Below are 15082 nucleotides of genomic sequence, written 5' to 3'. Positions count from 1 at the left end.
GCCAAACATTGTTCAAGCATGGTTTGAGGAACATGAGAAAGTGCTCAAGGTGTTTCCTTCATTGACTTTCAAATTTCCCAGATTTTATTCAGATCAATCATCTGAGGAATGGGCTAGAAAAACAAGTCCAATCTATGGAGGCCCTATCTTGTAACTTCCAAAACATAAAGGATTTGTTGCTAAAGTTTTGGCACCAGATACCATCAGACACCATCATAAATCCTGTAAAATCTATGCCTTGGCAGAATGAGGGGGCCCTACACAATATTAGCCTGGTGGTTGCAATGTTATGGCTGTTGGTTGTAGATGTATATAAAGCATGCTATTGTTTTTGCTTGAATTCTAACATGAAGAACCTACCAAGGGTCTCATTGACAACACTGGGGATGACGTCTTTCAATACTTCACAGTTAGTGTGAAGTGCAGGGTTACAGTTCATCTCCAGTAGCCACACCTAGAAAATCAAAATGAAAAAACTTACTTTGTGTGCAAAGAGGGAGTACAAAAATTTAAGTCATACAGAAGGTCTCTCTTGCCACATAAACGACATGAACTAATACAGTTGTGTCCAGGTCCGGGAGGTTAGTCCTGGACATTGAAACTAGGTCACTGACTTAGGTAACCAACTAGGTCACATCTGATTGCAGCTATCATTGGTTGCCTTAGATCTAAGGTTGAGCCAATCGAGAGATTTCATGATCAATTTTAAAATCCGATTTCTGATCATTTTCCACCCGATCGCGATTGTGAAATTTGCTCGATCGCCGATCAGGATCCAATCTTTCCCGATCCCGATTGCTCAACCCTACTTGTATATTATATATACAGTGGGGTGGAGCCGATCTTGAGATTTCAAAATCCGATTTTCGGTCATTTTCCAGCTGATCCCGATTGCGATCGTGAAATTTGCTCGATCGTCAATCGGATCCAATCTTTCCCGATTGCTCAACCCTACTTAGATCATGTGGTCTGGATGGTTATTTTCAGTCCTTGAACCTAGGTCAATGACCCAAATTCAATGACCAAGAGTAACCAAATGTCCGATTGCTGAGACTTCAACGATGACGAGAGCCAGGGTACTAACTCCTGAGCCTCCCATTCCTCCTATTTCTCCGCAGTGTGGAGAAGTTTGACCAGGCATTGGTCACATATGTTCCTCTCTTTTTGAGGCTAAATGTCAAGCATTATACCGTTATCTCTGTCAGTGCTACTGACTGTGAATATAACAACACTGCACATGCTCGACCACCTCTTCATTCAAAATTTTCCTCTGTGGTCGTACAATAAGGATGAGCAGGGGGCTCAGGTTGGTCCCTAGTAGTATTGATTCACCTATCCTCCTATCCTCCAATGTTCACTCCATTAATGTCATTGTTAAAAAAATAAAATTCTCTGGAATATAATTATTTTCTTAGTGATTACAGCACATATAGCCAACAAATAAAATAATCGTATTGGATCTAAAACCTTAAAATCGTCATCGATCAGGAAGTCACAGCCAATGAGGTCAAAGATTCCCCGGCGGCACTCCAGCTTTGATTTCACGCTCAGGAAACAGTGGATCATTATCTGCTGCATCCTTTTCTGTCAAGACAGGAAGAAAATGACATAAGGAGAAAACAAGTACAGATGTCACCGCAGAACGGGGTTTCCTATATGCACTGTGGATTTTCAGGAAATCTTACAGCAGGGGTCCGCAGCTCAATCGCAAATTTATTATGTCTAAAAGGACATTCCTGAATAAAACATTCCCAACTGTTTCATGATCTACAATGAGGGGTACAGGAAGGTCTTGGAATGGAGAGGAAATATAATAACGTATAGTCTATGGTCAGTGACTTCTGTTGTCTCACCGTAAAGGAATTCAGCGCCCAGTCTTGGGGTAGACCCTTGCTTTCTGCAAAATTCTCATTGACGTAAGTGTTGAATCTTTCCATTGACCATACTGTCTCTTCTTTAAGCTCATTATACAGAGGGTTCTTCTTCTGCATGTACTAGGAGCCAAAAAAAAGATATGATACTCAAAACATGGTTCAGACAGTGTAAGAGGGTTGTCCAAAATTTGCATTTTCTTCCAGGGTCTTCCAACTAAACAGGCAATGGCCAACCACCCAACTATTGAAATGTGTAATTTGCACTTTGGAAAAGATAATATAGAAATTACTATAGAAAAATACCATATTTTCAACTAGTAGGCGACATCATAGATCACTGAATGAAAGTGGTTCACTCTTAAAGGGGTTGTCTGGACCGATCATGTATATGGAATCACCTCCCACCCCCACCATGTACACATTGTGATAACATTTTCCTCCCAACCTTCTCATACATATGCCCACTTGTCTGGTGAGGAGCCTGTGTTCTCAATACAAGGAGGACAACTCCTATGGTGCTTCTTTATCAACCCCAAGGGTCCATTCACCTGGAGGAAGTTGGCGCTGATTCTGGCACGAAACTCGTGTCAGAATCAGCACTGAAAAATAACTTCAATGGGTTCTGTTTTCCACGTGGAACCCATTGAAATCAATGGGAAAAAAAGCCTCCCATTGATTTTAATGGGTTCCGTGCTGAAAAAGGAAGTCAATGGGAGTCTTTTTTTTCAGCGCTGATTCTGATGCGGATTCCGCACCAGAATCAGTGCCAACTTCCTCCGTATCCTCTTGCCAAATCCTTCTTCCAGATTATGTCAGAAAAGAGTTTCTAGTCCTCCATACACATTAGATGGATGACTGGTTGAATTACATTATTGGTGATGGTAACAACAAGAACGAATTGTCATTGGAGGCCACATCAAATATACTACGTGTATCCCAATGGCAAATTCAATTAACCTCATCTAGACTCTGGAGGAGGAATAAAAGACATTAAAAGAAAACGTATCTTCATGCTGGCATTGAGATTAATTTCGGCCAAACCCACTGATGTTGGCTGGCACACCTATTGTGTATAGGGGCGATCACCCAACGGCAGATATCGTTAGTCTTTCAACATTACCAATCCTTATATTTTGAGAGTAGATAAGTGACTACCAGAGATGTGTAGTTGCAGCTTATTCCTCTCTTCTCATTAAAAAGACACCATCTTGGACAAGCCGAACTTGGTCGTATATGGTGGCATATATGGTGGCGTTCAGCTTCAGCTCTTTATATGGCCAGCATAAGGCTTTTTAGTTCTATATGCATCATGTAATACTGAAAGCATGGCTCTGCTTTGTTATGGAGATCTGCCAACACCAGCTCATACACATAGCTATATGAACTGTACACATCTATTTCCAGAACCTCCATCTTGCTGCCTCGTGCCTCATTTAGGTTAGCCATTCTTCCTTTATGGCCATGTTGTTTAGTAAAACCTGCATGGCTGAAGGCTACAGATAATATTCCCGGGAATGGCTAAGCATGTTACAGTGTAAGACGTCACCAAAGAACATACTAATAACCTAAACAGGACACGGCTGTCAGCACATCATGAAGAGCTGCCCCTGCTAGTAGGGAGTCCATCGGGAGCATCTTTGGTGAAAGATCATCTACATCAATGTTCACAGCCTAGTAAATTTATAAGTCCTTGAGTCTTTTTCTCTTATTTTTTTGGGGGAAAAGATGATTGACAACCATCTTGGAACTTCATTGTTAGCAAACAAGGGTAAGGAAGGAATCATGGTATCATTGGATGTCAGTCAGTTTTCATAGTGTCAGATCTAACTTACATAAGACTGAACGAACGTCTCAGCACTGTGATAGACTAGGGCTGGAGTCATTTACTGGTTCTTGCTCCTTTTAGAGGGAAGGCAGAGTATGACATACCTGGTTAGTGAGGTGACCAGTGAGATCATCAGACTTTGGATCATAAGGATTGCAGGTGAGACGAACATAGCCATGGCGGAAGAATACGAAGTAGGGTACAGAGGAAGCTATGAGCAGATAGGAGCGGATATCAAACTTCTTTCCTTCAAGAAGCAAAGGATTTGGTATATACCTGCAGAATATAACACATACTTATCATATTAATATATTCTGTTGGTGGGCATGTAAAATGGCCGTGCCAGTTAATCAGCTAACTGGGATATATTTTATCCCATATTCACCGGTTGAAAAGAATCCAACTCATTTCATTAGGGCTGCCAGAGGTAGCTGAGCACTATACACAGCTATCTCTAAGGGTCAGTTCACACGTGAACTGCCCGCGCGGGTTTTGACACCGAGATAGACGCGGCTCGCCGCGTCTCTCTCTTGTCAAAACCCGCCTGCCGCGACCATCGCAGTCGCGGCTTTCCCCTCCGCTGTCGGCTCAAATGAATGAGCCGACATAGGAGGGAGCTGCCGGGGGCGGAAGCCGCGCGGCTGAGCCCGCGCGGCTTCCATCTGAAGAAAGGGCAGGTCGTTTCTTTTCTACATAGACCACCATTGTAAAGGGGCGGATTTTGAAGCGATATCCGCTGTCAAAATCCGCCCCTTTGCCTACGTGTGAACTAGCCCTAACAGTACGGTAGAGTTGAATAGACAGATGACCTGCCACTCCATTGGTGTAGGAAAGCAGAAACCCCATTCTTTAGACTTAAGAGGGTCCTAGCAGTCAGATGGTCACTATTCAAGTATGGATAGGCCAGAACTATCTAATCTGGTCCAAGATTAAAAATATATTCTTGTAAGAAGAAGTGTTCTCTCTCATGTTGGAGATACAGTATTATTCCATACAAACATAGTTATTAGTGGAAAATATCATGCTGCATTGAAACACCTGGCAGTGCCTATGGTCTACAGTATAATAGGGATTCATAGGGACTCCATGTATTACCATTGAAACAGTAGGTTTGTAATGCAAGTTAAACTCTTATGACGACCATTGTAAAGTGTCTTCAGATACCTGCTCCTTCCGTCATGATGGCATTTCTGTACTAGACCAGACAGAAGTGATGACTAGGGTTGAGCCGATCTTGAGATTTCAGGATCCGATTTCCGATCATTTTCCAGCCGATCCCGACCGCTCAACCCTAGTGATGACAGAACTGAACCTAAAGGGAATCTATGGGATCAGCTTTGTGTCTAGTGATATCCGCTGTGTAGGCCGGCTATGGACAGCAGAAACAAACAACTTGTCAGTAGTCATGTCAGACTCAAAAACACGTGAATAGTACTGATCAGATACATGTCCCGATAGATGTGACTTATTGCTATCAGACTACAAGACCCGCTTAAAATATTTCTCGCTTTTCAACCGTTTTTTCCCCCCAATTGTCATTTGTGGCCTTGATTTATACATGGCACCTCTCACTGCCGGATTCTCCTTACACAATAGCCTTTTTACTATATGGCCAGGGTGAATCTGGATTTATTGTACTCCTGCCATCTTCTGTTACTCCACGGTTTTTACAAAGCCTTGGTCCTGGGAGCCGTCAGCTCCCAGCGTCAGCGCTGCTTATTGTCCTCTTTTAATGTCGCTTGGCTGCCATTATTTGCTAAGCTTTTCTATGGCATCTATTTGCATGGGGCTATTATGTGTCTTAGGGTATTGTTCTAAGATGTCAGGTCATTTCTACCATTATGTTTCGGAAACAAAGGAGCAGACAAAATATGTTGACTATCCTACAGGCGAGACAGAGAGCGGCTATTATCATTCTGTACCCTACGATTATATCATATATATATATATATATATATATATATATATATATATTTAAGAAGCGATCACTGTGGTCTCAAGACAAATAGCCTCTTCATCCGTATTTGTGGTCTTTGTTGTCACCTACGATCACCTCGGAGCCAGTGTAAGTCTTTCTTCTAGCTCTCGTTATACTGATAGGTTATGGGAGTATATCTGGGGTATGGGAGTCATGTCTGCTTTTTAGTGATCTGTATCTTTTCTTCATGTTTCATTTATTGTTTGTGTCCGAAAAGAGGAATATCTAAGTAGAAGATCCCGGAGAAACACAATGCTACATTACATATGTAACAATATAGGGGCAGATTTATAAAGACTGGCATCACTCACACCAGTCTTCATAGCCCCAGAGCTGAAGGAGGGTGTCAACTATATATGACGAGGTACATGCCTTCTTATAAATGACATGCACCCCGCACTGACAAGGTGGACAGTCTGGAGACGAGTGTTGTGGGCATGCTCTGTGACTTGTACAAAAGTCACTGTGCAAGGAGATTAGACTGTGACCAACACCTACCGAGGATACCTGTCATTGTAATCTTTCCCGTGCTAATACTGAGGTCACTGCTGCAAAGAAATCTCCTACACAACAGGAAGTGTCAGTCTGTTATTAGGTTTAGTGGCCAATGTGTCAACTGCATGATTTTAGGATTTTTCTTAATATAAAAAAATAAATAAAAAAACCCAATTCTTCAAAAAAAAAAAAGTTTAACATTACAACTAGGGTTGAGCGAAAAGATCGGATTTTGATCCCGATCTTTTCCTGCGGGATCGAGGTCGGAGATTATTTACAACAATGCTTAGCTACTGGCCAATCATTGTTAGCGTTTTCCCACAATGTTTGGTCAGCAGTGGCGGATCCAGGGTTTGCGGGGCCCTGGGCAATTGACTTTGGCGGGGCCCTACGCGCAGCGCGCCGCAGCAAATTAGGCCCAGCCCACTTTTATGTTGACTCCGCCCATTCTCATTCATTTTTCATGTGATCCCACACAGTTTAATCCTCCTACAGTCACCCGTAAATTATATGTCCCCCCTCCATCTCTCCCCCATTTTCATATACAGACTTCATCTACCCCTAGTTTCATGTCCCCCCTCTATCTATGTCCCCAGTTTAATGCCATTCTACCCCTTTATCTGCCCACAGTTTCATGTCCCCCCCCGTCTCTGCCCCAGTGTCATCCCGTTCTCCCCCCTTCATCTGTCCCAATGTCATGCCATTCTCCCCCCTTCATCTGCCCCAATGTCATGCCATTCTCCCTCCCTTCATCTGCCCCAGTGTCATGCCATCCCCCCTTCATCTGCCCCAGTGTCATGCCATCCCCCCCTTCATCTGCCCCAGTATCATGCCATTCTCCCCCCTTCATCTGCCTCAGTGTCATGCCGTTCTCCCCCCCTTCATTTGCCCCAGTGTCATGCCGTTCTCTCCCCCTTCATTTGCCCCAGTGTCATGCCGTTCTCGCCCCTTTATCTGCCCCAGTGTCATGCTGTTCTCCCCCCTCCATCCACCCCAGTGTCATGCTGTTCTCCCTCTCCATCTGCCCCAGTGTCATGCCGTTCTCCCCACTTCATCTGCCCCAGTGTCATGCTGTTCTCTTCCCCTTCATTTGCCCCAGTGTCATGCCATTCTCCCCCCTTCATCTGCCCCAGGGTCATGTCGTTCTCCCCCCCCCCTTCATTTGCCCCAGTGTCATGCTGTTTTCTCCTCCTTCATCTGCCCCAGTGTCATGCCGTTCTCCCCCCTTCATCTGCCCCAGTGTCATGTTGTTCTCTCCCCCTCCATCTGCCCCAGTATCATGCTGTTCTCTCCCCCTCTATCTGCCCCAGTGTCGTGCTGTTCTCACACACACACACACACACACGCTCACCTTTCCTCGTTCCCCCGCAGCTCTCTCCCTCATACACATATTGTAGGTGCGATGTGACGTCATCACATCGCGACTACAAATGCCAGAGCTCAGTGTTAAAACAGGAGCTGAGCTGTGACAGCTCCTGCTTTAAACGCCTATGTATTCAGCTCATCGGCGTCCGTAGACATCGGGACATGCTGACCCAGGGCCGGCTCCAGGTTTTTATGGGCCCTTGGGCGACAGAGCCTCAGTGGGCCCCCTTGTAAAGGAGGCGGGGGAGTCGAGACACTGTGCGTTGCAGATGAAGCGAGTGACGTCATGCAGGAGTGTGGCGTCACCAACGCCATACCTCCCAATTTTTAAAGAGTAGAAAGAGGGGTAAAATGTGCCTCTGCGCGCCGCGGCAAATTTGGCTCCACCCACTTTTATGTTGATTCCACCCATTCTCATTCATTTATCATGTGCTCCCACACAGTATAATCCTCCTACAGTCACCCGTAAATTATATGCCCCCCCTCCATCTCTCCCCCAGTTTCATATACACCCTTCCTCTGCCCCCAGTTTCATGTCCCCCCTCCATCTCTGTCCCCAGTTTCATCACGTTCTCCCCCTTCATCTGCCCACAGTTTAATCTCCCCCGTCTCTGCCCCAGTGTCATGCCGTTCCCCCACTCCCCTTCATTTGCCCCCCAGTTTCATTGGGCCCCCTCCACCTCTGTCCCCAGTTTCATGCCGTTCTCTCCCCACCCCCTTCATCTTCCCCAGTGTCATGCCGTTCCCCCCTCCCCTTCATTTGCCCCCCAGTTTCATTGGGCCCCCTCCATCTCTGTCCCCAGTTTCATGCCGTTCTCTCCCCACTCCCTTCATCTTTCCCAGTGTCATGCCGTTCCCCCCCTCCCCTTCATTTGCCCCCCAGTTTCATGGGCCCCCTTCATTATGTTCCACCTTAATATTTAATACAAAACAAACACTTACACTCACCTTCTATCACTCACCTTCCATCGTTCCCCCGACGCTCCTCTCTCCAGTCACATACGCGATTAAAGCAGGAGCTGTGACCTCAGCTCCTGCTTAGCTCCGGCCCGGCTTGCGTGTGTAGGCGCGATGTGATGACGTCATCGCGCCTACACACGCAAGCCGGGCCGGAGCTTTAAAACAGGAGCTGATCTCACAGCTCCTGCATCGCGTATGTATTCAGCTCATCGGCGGACGGACGCCGATGAGCTGAAATCGTGACAGGCAAGTGCCGGGGGGCCCCCAGAGGCTCTGTGGGCCCTGGCACTTGCCCGACTATGCCGAGCTGACCGGGACCATTTTGTTAGGGCCGGGCCGCGGGGCCCCGCTAAGCGGTTCGTATGCATTGACTACACTGTGCTTGTTTGTTGTCTGTTGCCATGGAGATAGTCTATACTGAAGGCATACCTCCCAAATTTAGCCCCACCCATTTTTATGTTGACTCCGCCCATTCTCATAAATTTTTCATGTGCCCGCACACAGTATAATCCTCCTACAGTCACCCGTAAATTATATGTTCCCCCTCTATCTCTCCCCCAGTTTCATATACACCCTTCATCTGCAGTGAAAGATTGTAAAACATCCAGCACATCCCAATAAGTTAAAATATAACTTTTACTTCACATATTTAAAAAAGAAAAAAAGCAAAAAGTCTTTTTCTTACAGCATGGATCCAAGAATAAAAGCACGGAAGCCTACGCGTTTCGAGACCCGTATTGTGGTCTCTTAGTCATGGCATACAAAATGCAGATTCAGGAACACATTTATATCCTCACAAACATCGTCCCGTTTTGGGACTATCTCCATGGCAACAGACAACAAACAAGCACAGTGTAGTCAATGCATATGAACAATTGGTACCATCACTCCTACCAAATCCAGTGTAAGGCTAAAGCCCCACGTTGCGGAAACGCAGCTTTTTTTGTTGCAGATTTTGCTGCGGTTTTTTTAGCCAAAGCCAAGAGTAGATTGAACAGAGAGTAGAAGCATAAGAGCTTCCTATATATTTCCCATTCCTGTTGTAACCATTCTTGGCTTTGGCTCAAAAAAACCGCAACAAAATCTGCAACAAAAAAAGCTGCGTTTCCGCACTGTGGGGCCTCAGACTAATAATAGACATTGTAAGGCTGCGCTGTCTCTCCACTGGGAAATTTCCTTCCCCATTCCGCATTAAAAAGCTAACCCCCGAACAGAAAACTAAACGCAGGTGTGAACCTAGCATAGCCCTAAGGCTGAAGGCCCACGTTGTGGAAACGCAGCTTTTTTTGTTGCAGATTTTGGTGCGTTTTTTTGAGATTCATGTCCCCCATCTCTGCCCCCAGATTCATGTCCCCCATCTCTGCCCCCAGATTCATGTCCCCTCCATCTCTGCCCCCAGATTCATGTCCCCCATCTCTGCCCCCAGATTCATGTCCTCTCCATCTCTGCCCCCAGATTCATGTCCTCCATCTCTGCCCCCAGATTCATGTCCCCTCCATTTCTACCCCCAGAATTATGTCCCCTCCATCTCTGCCCCCAGATTCATGTCCCCCCATCTCTGCCCCCAGATTCATGCCCCCCCATCTCTGCCCCCAGATTCATGTCCCCCCATCTCTGCCCCCAGATTCATGTTCCCCATCTCTGCCCCCAGATTCATGTCCCCCATCTCTGCCCCCAGATTCATGTCCTCTCCATCTCTGCCCCCAGATTCATGCCCCCCCATCTCTGCCCCCAGATTCATGCCCCCCATCTCTGCCCCCAGATTCATGCCCCCGCATCTCTGCTCCCAGATTCATGCCCCCCATCTCTTCCCCCAGATTCATGTCCTCTCCATCTCTTCCCCCATATTCATGTCCCTCCATCTCTGCCTCCAGATTCATGTCCCCCCAGCTCTGCCCCCAGATTCATGTCCCCCCCATCTCTGCCCCCAGATTCATGTCCCCTCAATTTCTACCCCCAGAATTATGTCCCCCCAGCTCTGCCCCCAGATTCATGTCCCCCCCATCTCTGCCCCCAGATTCATGTCCCCTCAATTTCTACCCCCAGAATTATGTCCCCCATCTCTGCCCTCAGATTCATGTCCCCCCATCTCTGCCCCCAGATTCATGTCCTCCCCATCTCTGCCCCCAGATTCATGTCCCCTCAATTTCTACCCCCAGAATTATATCCCCTCCATCTCTGCCCCCAGATTCATGTCCCCCCATCTCTGCCCCCAGATTCATGTCCCCCCATCTCTGCCCCCAGATTCATGTCCCCCCATCTCTGCCCCCAGATTCATGTCCCCCCATCTCTGCCCCCAGATTCATGTCCTCTCCATTTCTGCCCCCAGATTCATGCCCCCCTATCTCTGCCCCCAGATTCATGCCCCCCCATCTCTGCCCCCAGATTCATGCCCCCCCATCTCTGCCCCCAGATTCATGTCCTCTCCATCTCTGCCCCCAGATTCATGTCCTCTCCATCTCTGCCCCCATATTCATGTCCCTCCATCTCTGCCTCCAGATTCATGTCCCTCCATCTCTGCCTCCAGATTCATGTCCCCCCAGCTCTGCCCCCAGATTCATGTCCCCCTCTCCTTCATCTGCCCCCAGTTTCACATTCCACCTCAGTGTACACATTACACTTACCTTCTCCTCGCTCCCCCGCCGCTCTCTGCGCGCCTCTCTCTCACTGGCGCACAGTTGTAGACGCGATGTGACGTCATCACATCGCGTCTACACAGCCAGTAGGCGGCGTTCAGCGGCGAAGCAAGGAGCTGACCTGTGTCAGCTCCTTGCTTCAGCCGCGTATGTGTTCAACTCAGATCTGCGTCCTCTGGATTCTGAATCGTGACTGTCCTGCGGAAATCGGGACGGTTGGGAGGTATGCATTGTTATTCTCATTCCCAACCTCATATGTTTGCATATTTATAGCTGCACAATTATACTTTCCTTTTCCTGATGCTTTGATAGGCCCGGGTGTGAGTCCTGGTGTTATTTTTTTTGTGTGGAATGTTATATAATCATTCATTGTTTTTCATGTGTGAGTATATTATATTCATGTTAAAGGGGTTGTCCAGATTAACCTGTTTTTGGCAAGGAGGCCGGCAGATGTAAAAAAAAAAAATGGACTGTGGTGGGAAACACTAAAGCACCAGGACAGGTAAGTATATTTTTTTTGCCAAAAACAGGTTATTCTGGACTACCCCTTTAAGTCAATGCATTATGTAAACCATCTTTCCTTGTAAGCAGAGAATCACTGAGCTGAACAGACCTATTTTATCTACAGGAGATACCCCTACTATACTGAGGAGGTGGCGTTACATGGAGCCGAACCGCAAAGCAGTTGGCAAATGCAAATCCAAATGCAAATGGCTGTAGAGCCATGTGCAGTGTTCTAATGCCCACTTACAGATATTCAGAGGAGAAGAGGGGGAGTTAAAGGGGTTGTCCAGGAAAAAAAAATGTCACTAGAGACCAGAGAAGGTGAAAAATAAAACATACCTTTTCCCGATGCTCTGGTGTCCCATAACCACTGAGGCCAATCAGGACCTGGGACTCAGTGGTCACTACAGCGGCAGGACTACAGCTGGAACAAGATGAAATCCAACTCAAATCCGTCTTCACTTTCCAACTGTGAACTTACTCTGAGTGTTTTGTGGCTGGTAAAAGGGGCACTTACTTTTCCCCATGTGTGTTGGCTAATTTATTCTATGAACGAATGAATGAATGAATGAATGAATGAATGAATGAATATAAAAAATATACAGTGAAAACTCTCCAGAAACAACCTCTTTCAGAAGACTACCCCCTGACCTAAACCACATTCATAGCTCCCAACTGTCCCAGATTCAGCTGGACAGTTCAGTATAAAGCAGATAGAGGGGAGCATTAAACTGAAGGGAGGAGATAGAGGGGGGCATTAAACAGATTTTTCGTTTTCTATATACACTATAAGTCATCTTCTTTGAGAAGACCACCTCTCTAGAAGACCACATTTTATACAATTTTGTAAGTCATCTCAAAGAGATTTCTCTGTATGTTGCAATTGTGTGTATTCTTTGCACTGTTTACTCAGACAGTGTCTGCAGTGCCCGGGGCAGGGTATACCTGTCTGATGGTAGTCATGTTTGTTCTTAAAGGTTTATGTGCTGTTCTGTTCTGTCATCAAAGGGTCCTCTGCCTCCCTTTTGCACCTCTGACAGGCAGTCGTTGGTGAGAGAATCGGCCCTCCCCTCAATCTCTCCAATCAGAGAAATCTTATATAGTCACTAGCTGATAGGTGATGAAGGGGATGTTCCCCGCTTAGGTGACCCATCTATTAGCCAGTAGCATATCCCCCATTTCAGGTCGTACAAAGTTGGTCCATTGCCTCTGCCCCTCTCCTGGCTGCTCCCCCCCGGCAGCATTGAGCTACTGTAGTGCCTGATACCAACTGATGATGTCACTGGCAGGTCTTTGAAATAGCGTGGTGTCTCTCTGAGACACTGCCAAGTTATAAAATTCATGGCATTGTTTCTATATGTTAACCCTTAAATTACTAATGAATTTTGCAAGCTTTACTAAGCTCGACAAAGCTTCACATTTGTTTCAAGACAGATGTCTTCCTGCTGGCTGGTTCAAGCTCCTCTGTGCCCCTGTTCACGCTTCGCTCAGGTAAACCACATTGTGAACTCTTCTCTGCTACAGCAACACTGTTTCTACTGAATATTACATGGCTGTTCTCTATGGTCTACTATATAGTTGATACTATACAGTATCCACTTACGAGTACTCTATAGGGCATATAGTACATACTGGACAAGGGTTACCCACCTCTCGGAGCTGAACAAAATGGTCCCACATTTGGGAGTATATGAAACATTTGCTTAAAAAAAAATCCTCTAATGCAATGCAATGATGGAATTATTCCATAGGAAAGCATTGCCAAAACATTCCTAGCTAAAGGGTATAGTAATGCAAGAAGTACTACAATAACAAGCATGCCCTTGTTGATCATTTCGCTGCATCACTTTACTGTACTAAGAAATCACATCCTGCCATAAAGTAGAATTTCAAGTGAAATAGAACATGGACACCAGGGGGCGCTCTTATAAAAGGAAACGTAACATTGTCCTCCAGCTAGAACGCAGCAGGGTCACCTTAAATACCTATAGGAGATTTCTTCTTAAGAATATACACAAAGTAAAAAAAAAATCTTTTGCTGTAGTATATTTGATGTAACTATCAGAATACTGTAAAGGAATTATCTACATAATGAAAGGACGGTGTAATCGACATTTCGCGGAGAAACGTTTTCACATAATGAACCTATAAATTCCTCAAACTCATTCTATACAGACATCGTATTATGTTTCGTGGGCACGACATTGCCAAAAGTGAGCTCAGCCATTTAAAGGGATGATCCCCAGGAATATCACTCTTTTGAACTAATCTAACCTTGCTCAGACCTCCTCCTTGGGGCCTGAAACGTGTCCCAGAGGTCAGACCTGCGCCCATGACCTGTCTAACCAGCAAGTTTCTTAACTAATCCCATACAATTACAAATTTTTTATGTAATTGGGCCAAAATGTCTATATTGACAGGTTAGTACATTTGTCATGTCCCCGACAGGTGATAGAGCCGAGCTTTACCACCATAAGCAAATCTCTTGAGAAATCTAGAATCTGCAAATCACCATGCAAATGCTGATCTTCACTCTGGACAGATAGAAGAGAAGACCACGAGCTTTGGTTTTGGCTACGTCATACTCAAAAATAAGTGACGCTACAGCCCAAGTCACTACGGGATCAAACCATGTATCATAAATCTTCTCACTTTCAGTGCACCAGAGGGCAGGGGTCATACATTTATAATGGATAGACCATCGGCCATCAAAAGAAGTCAGAAAGGAGATCAAAGACACTTGTCTAGCCGTAGTGTGTTAGGAGTGACCTGTGGACCTTCTTGGCTTCAGCATAACAACTGTGACTACTGTGACCCCTATAGTTCCACCAGTGATCACGAAAAATATAAATTACTAGCATTACCCGCAACTTCGTCTGCGGCCCCCCACCCCCTGCGTGCCCCACCTGCAGTGCCGCCTGGGCCCCCCCCCCCCCCCCGCCTTTGCCTTGTGGCCGCAGTGGGCCCTTCCAACCCCAGTGCGCCCATGGACCCCCACCTGGACCCCCACCTTGCGCCCCGCTGGCCCCCTTCCCTTCCTTTCCCCCCTGGCCCCCCACTTTTTTCCCTATCCGCTCCAACATTCCCTCGATCCATTCTCCCTCCTCAACCCACAACCCTGAGCCCACTTCCCACCTCACCCCATGCCCCCTTTCCTCCCCTACACCCCCCCACTCTGTGCCCCGTTTTTGCCATCTCTAACCACCCCCCGCACCTGCGAACCCGGCTCCACCCCACCCCGGGCTCCCCGTGCGCCGAGGTTACAGGGGTGCATGGGGTTGGCAGACCGTGCAGCGCAGCTGCTGCGGCCATGCACGGCGCGCGGCACAAGTAGACGGCGATCTGTGGAAGTGCGGCACAGTTCCCTGTACCCCTTCTGACCCCCGGGGCCCTGGCGGACTCACCGCTCCACGTTGCACGCCGGGCTCCAGCGATGCTGGCAGGT

At 46.8% G+C, this 15082-nt stretch overlaps 1 protein-coding gene across 1 annotated transcript in view; it reads right to left on the bottom strand.

The window, feature by feature from the left end:
• TTLL10 (tubulin tyrosine ligase like 10) overlaps positions 1–15082 on the bottom strand; it is a 37796-nt gene that overhangs the window by 1397 nt on the left and 21317 nt on the right. The window contains exons 7-10 of the mRNA XM_075279673.1: positions 3804–3975; positions 1854–1994; positions 1468–1584; positions 361–454 (exon numbers count right to left, since the gene is read on the bottom strand). Of these exons, the coding sequence (XP_075135774.1) occupies positions 361–454; positions 1468–1584; positions 1854–1994; positions 3804–3975 (524 nt within the window). The remainder of the gene's footprint in view (positions 1–360; positions 455–1467; positions 1585–1853; positions 1995–3803; positions 3976–15082) is intronic.

Source organism: Leptodactylus fuscus, chromosome 6, assembly GCF_031893055.1.
Source record: "Leptodactylus fuscus isolate aLepFus1 chromosome 6, aLepFus1.hap2, whole genome shotgun sequence".
Classification (NCBI taxonomy): Eukaryota; Metazoa; Chordata; class Amphibia; order Anura; family Leptodactylidae; genus Leptodactylus; species Leptodactylus fuscus.
The sequence above is the reverse complement of the archived record's forward strand: the minus strand, read 5'-3'. Positions and strand labels throughout refer to the sequence as shown.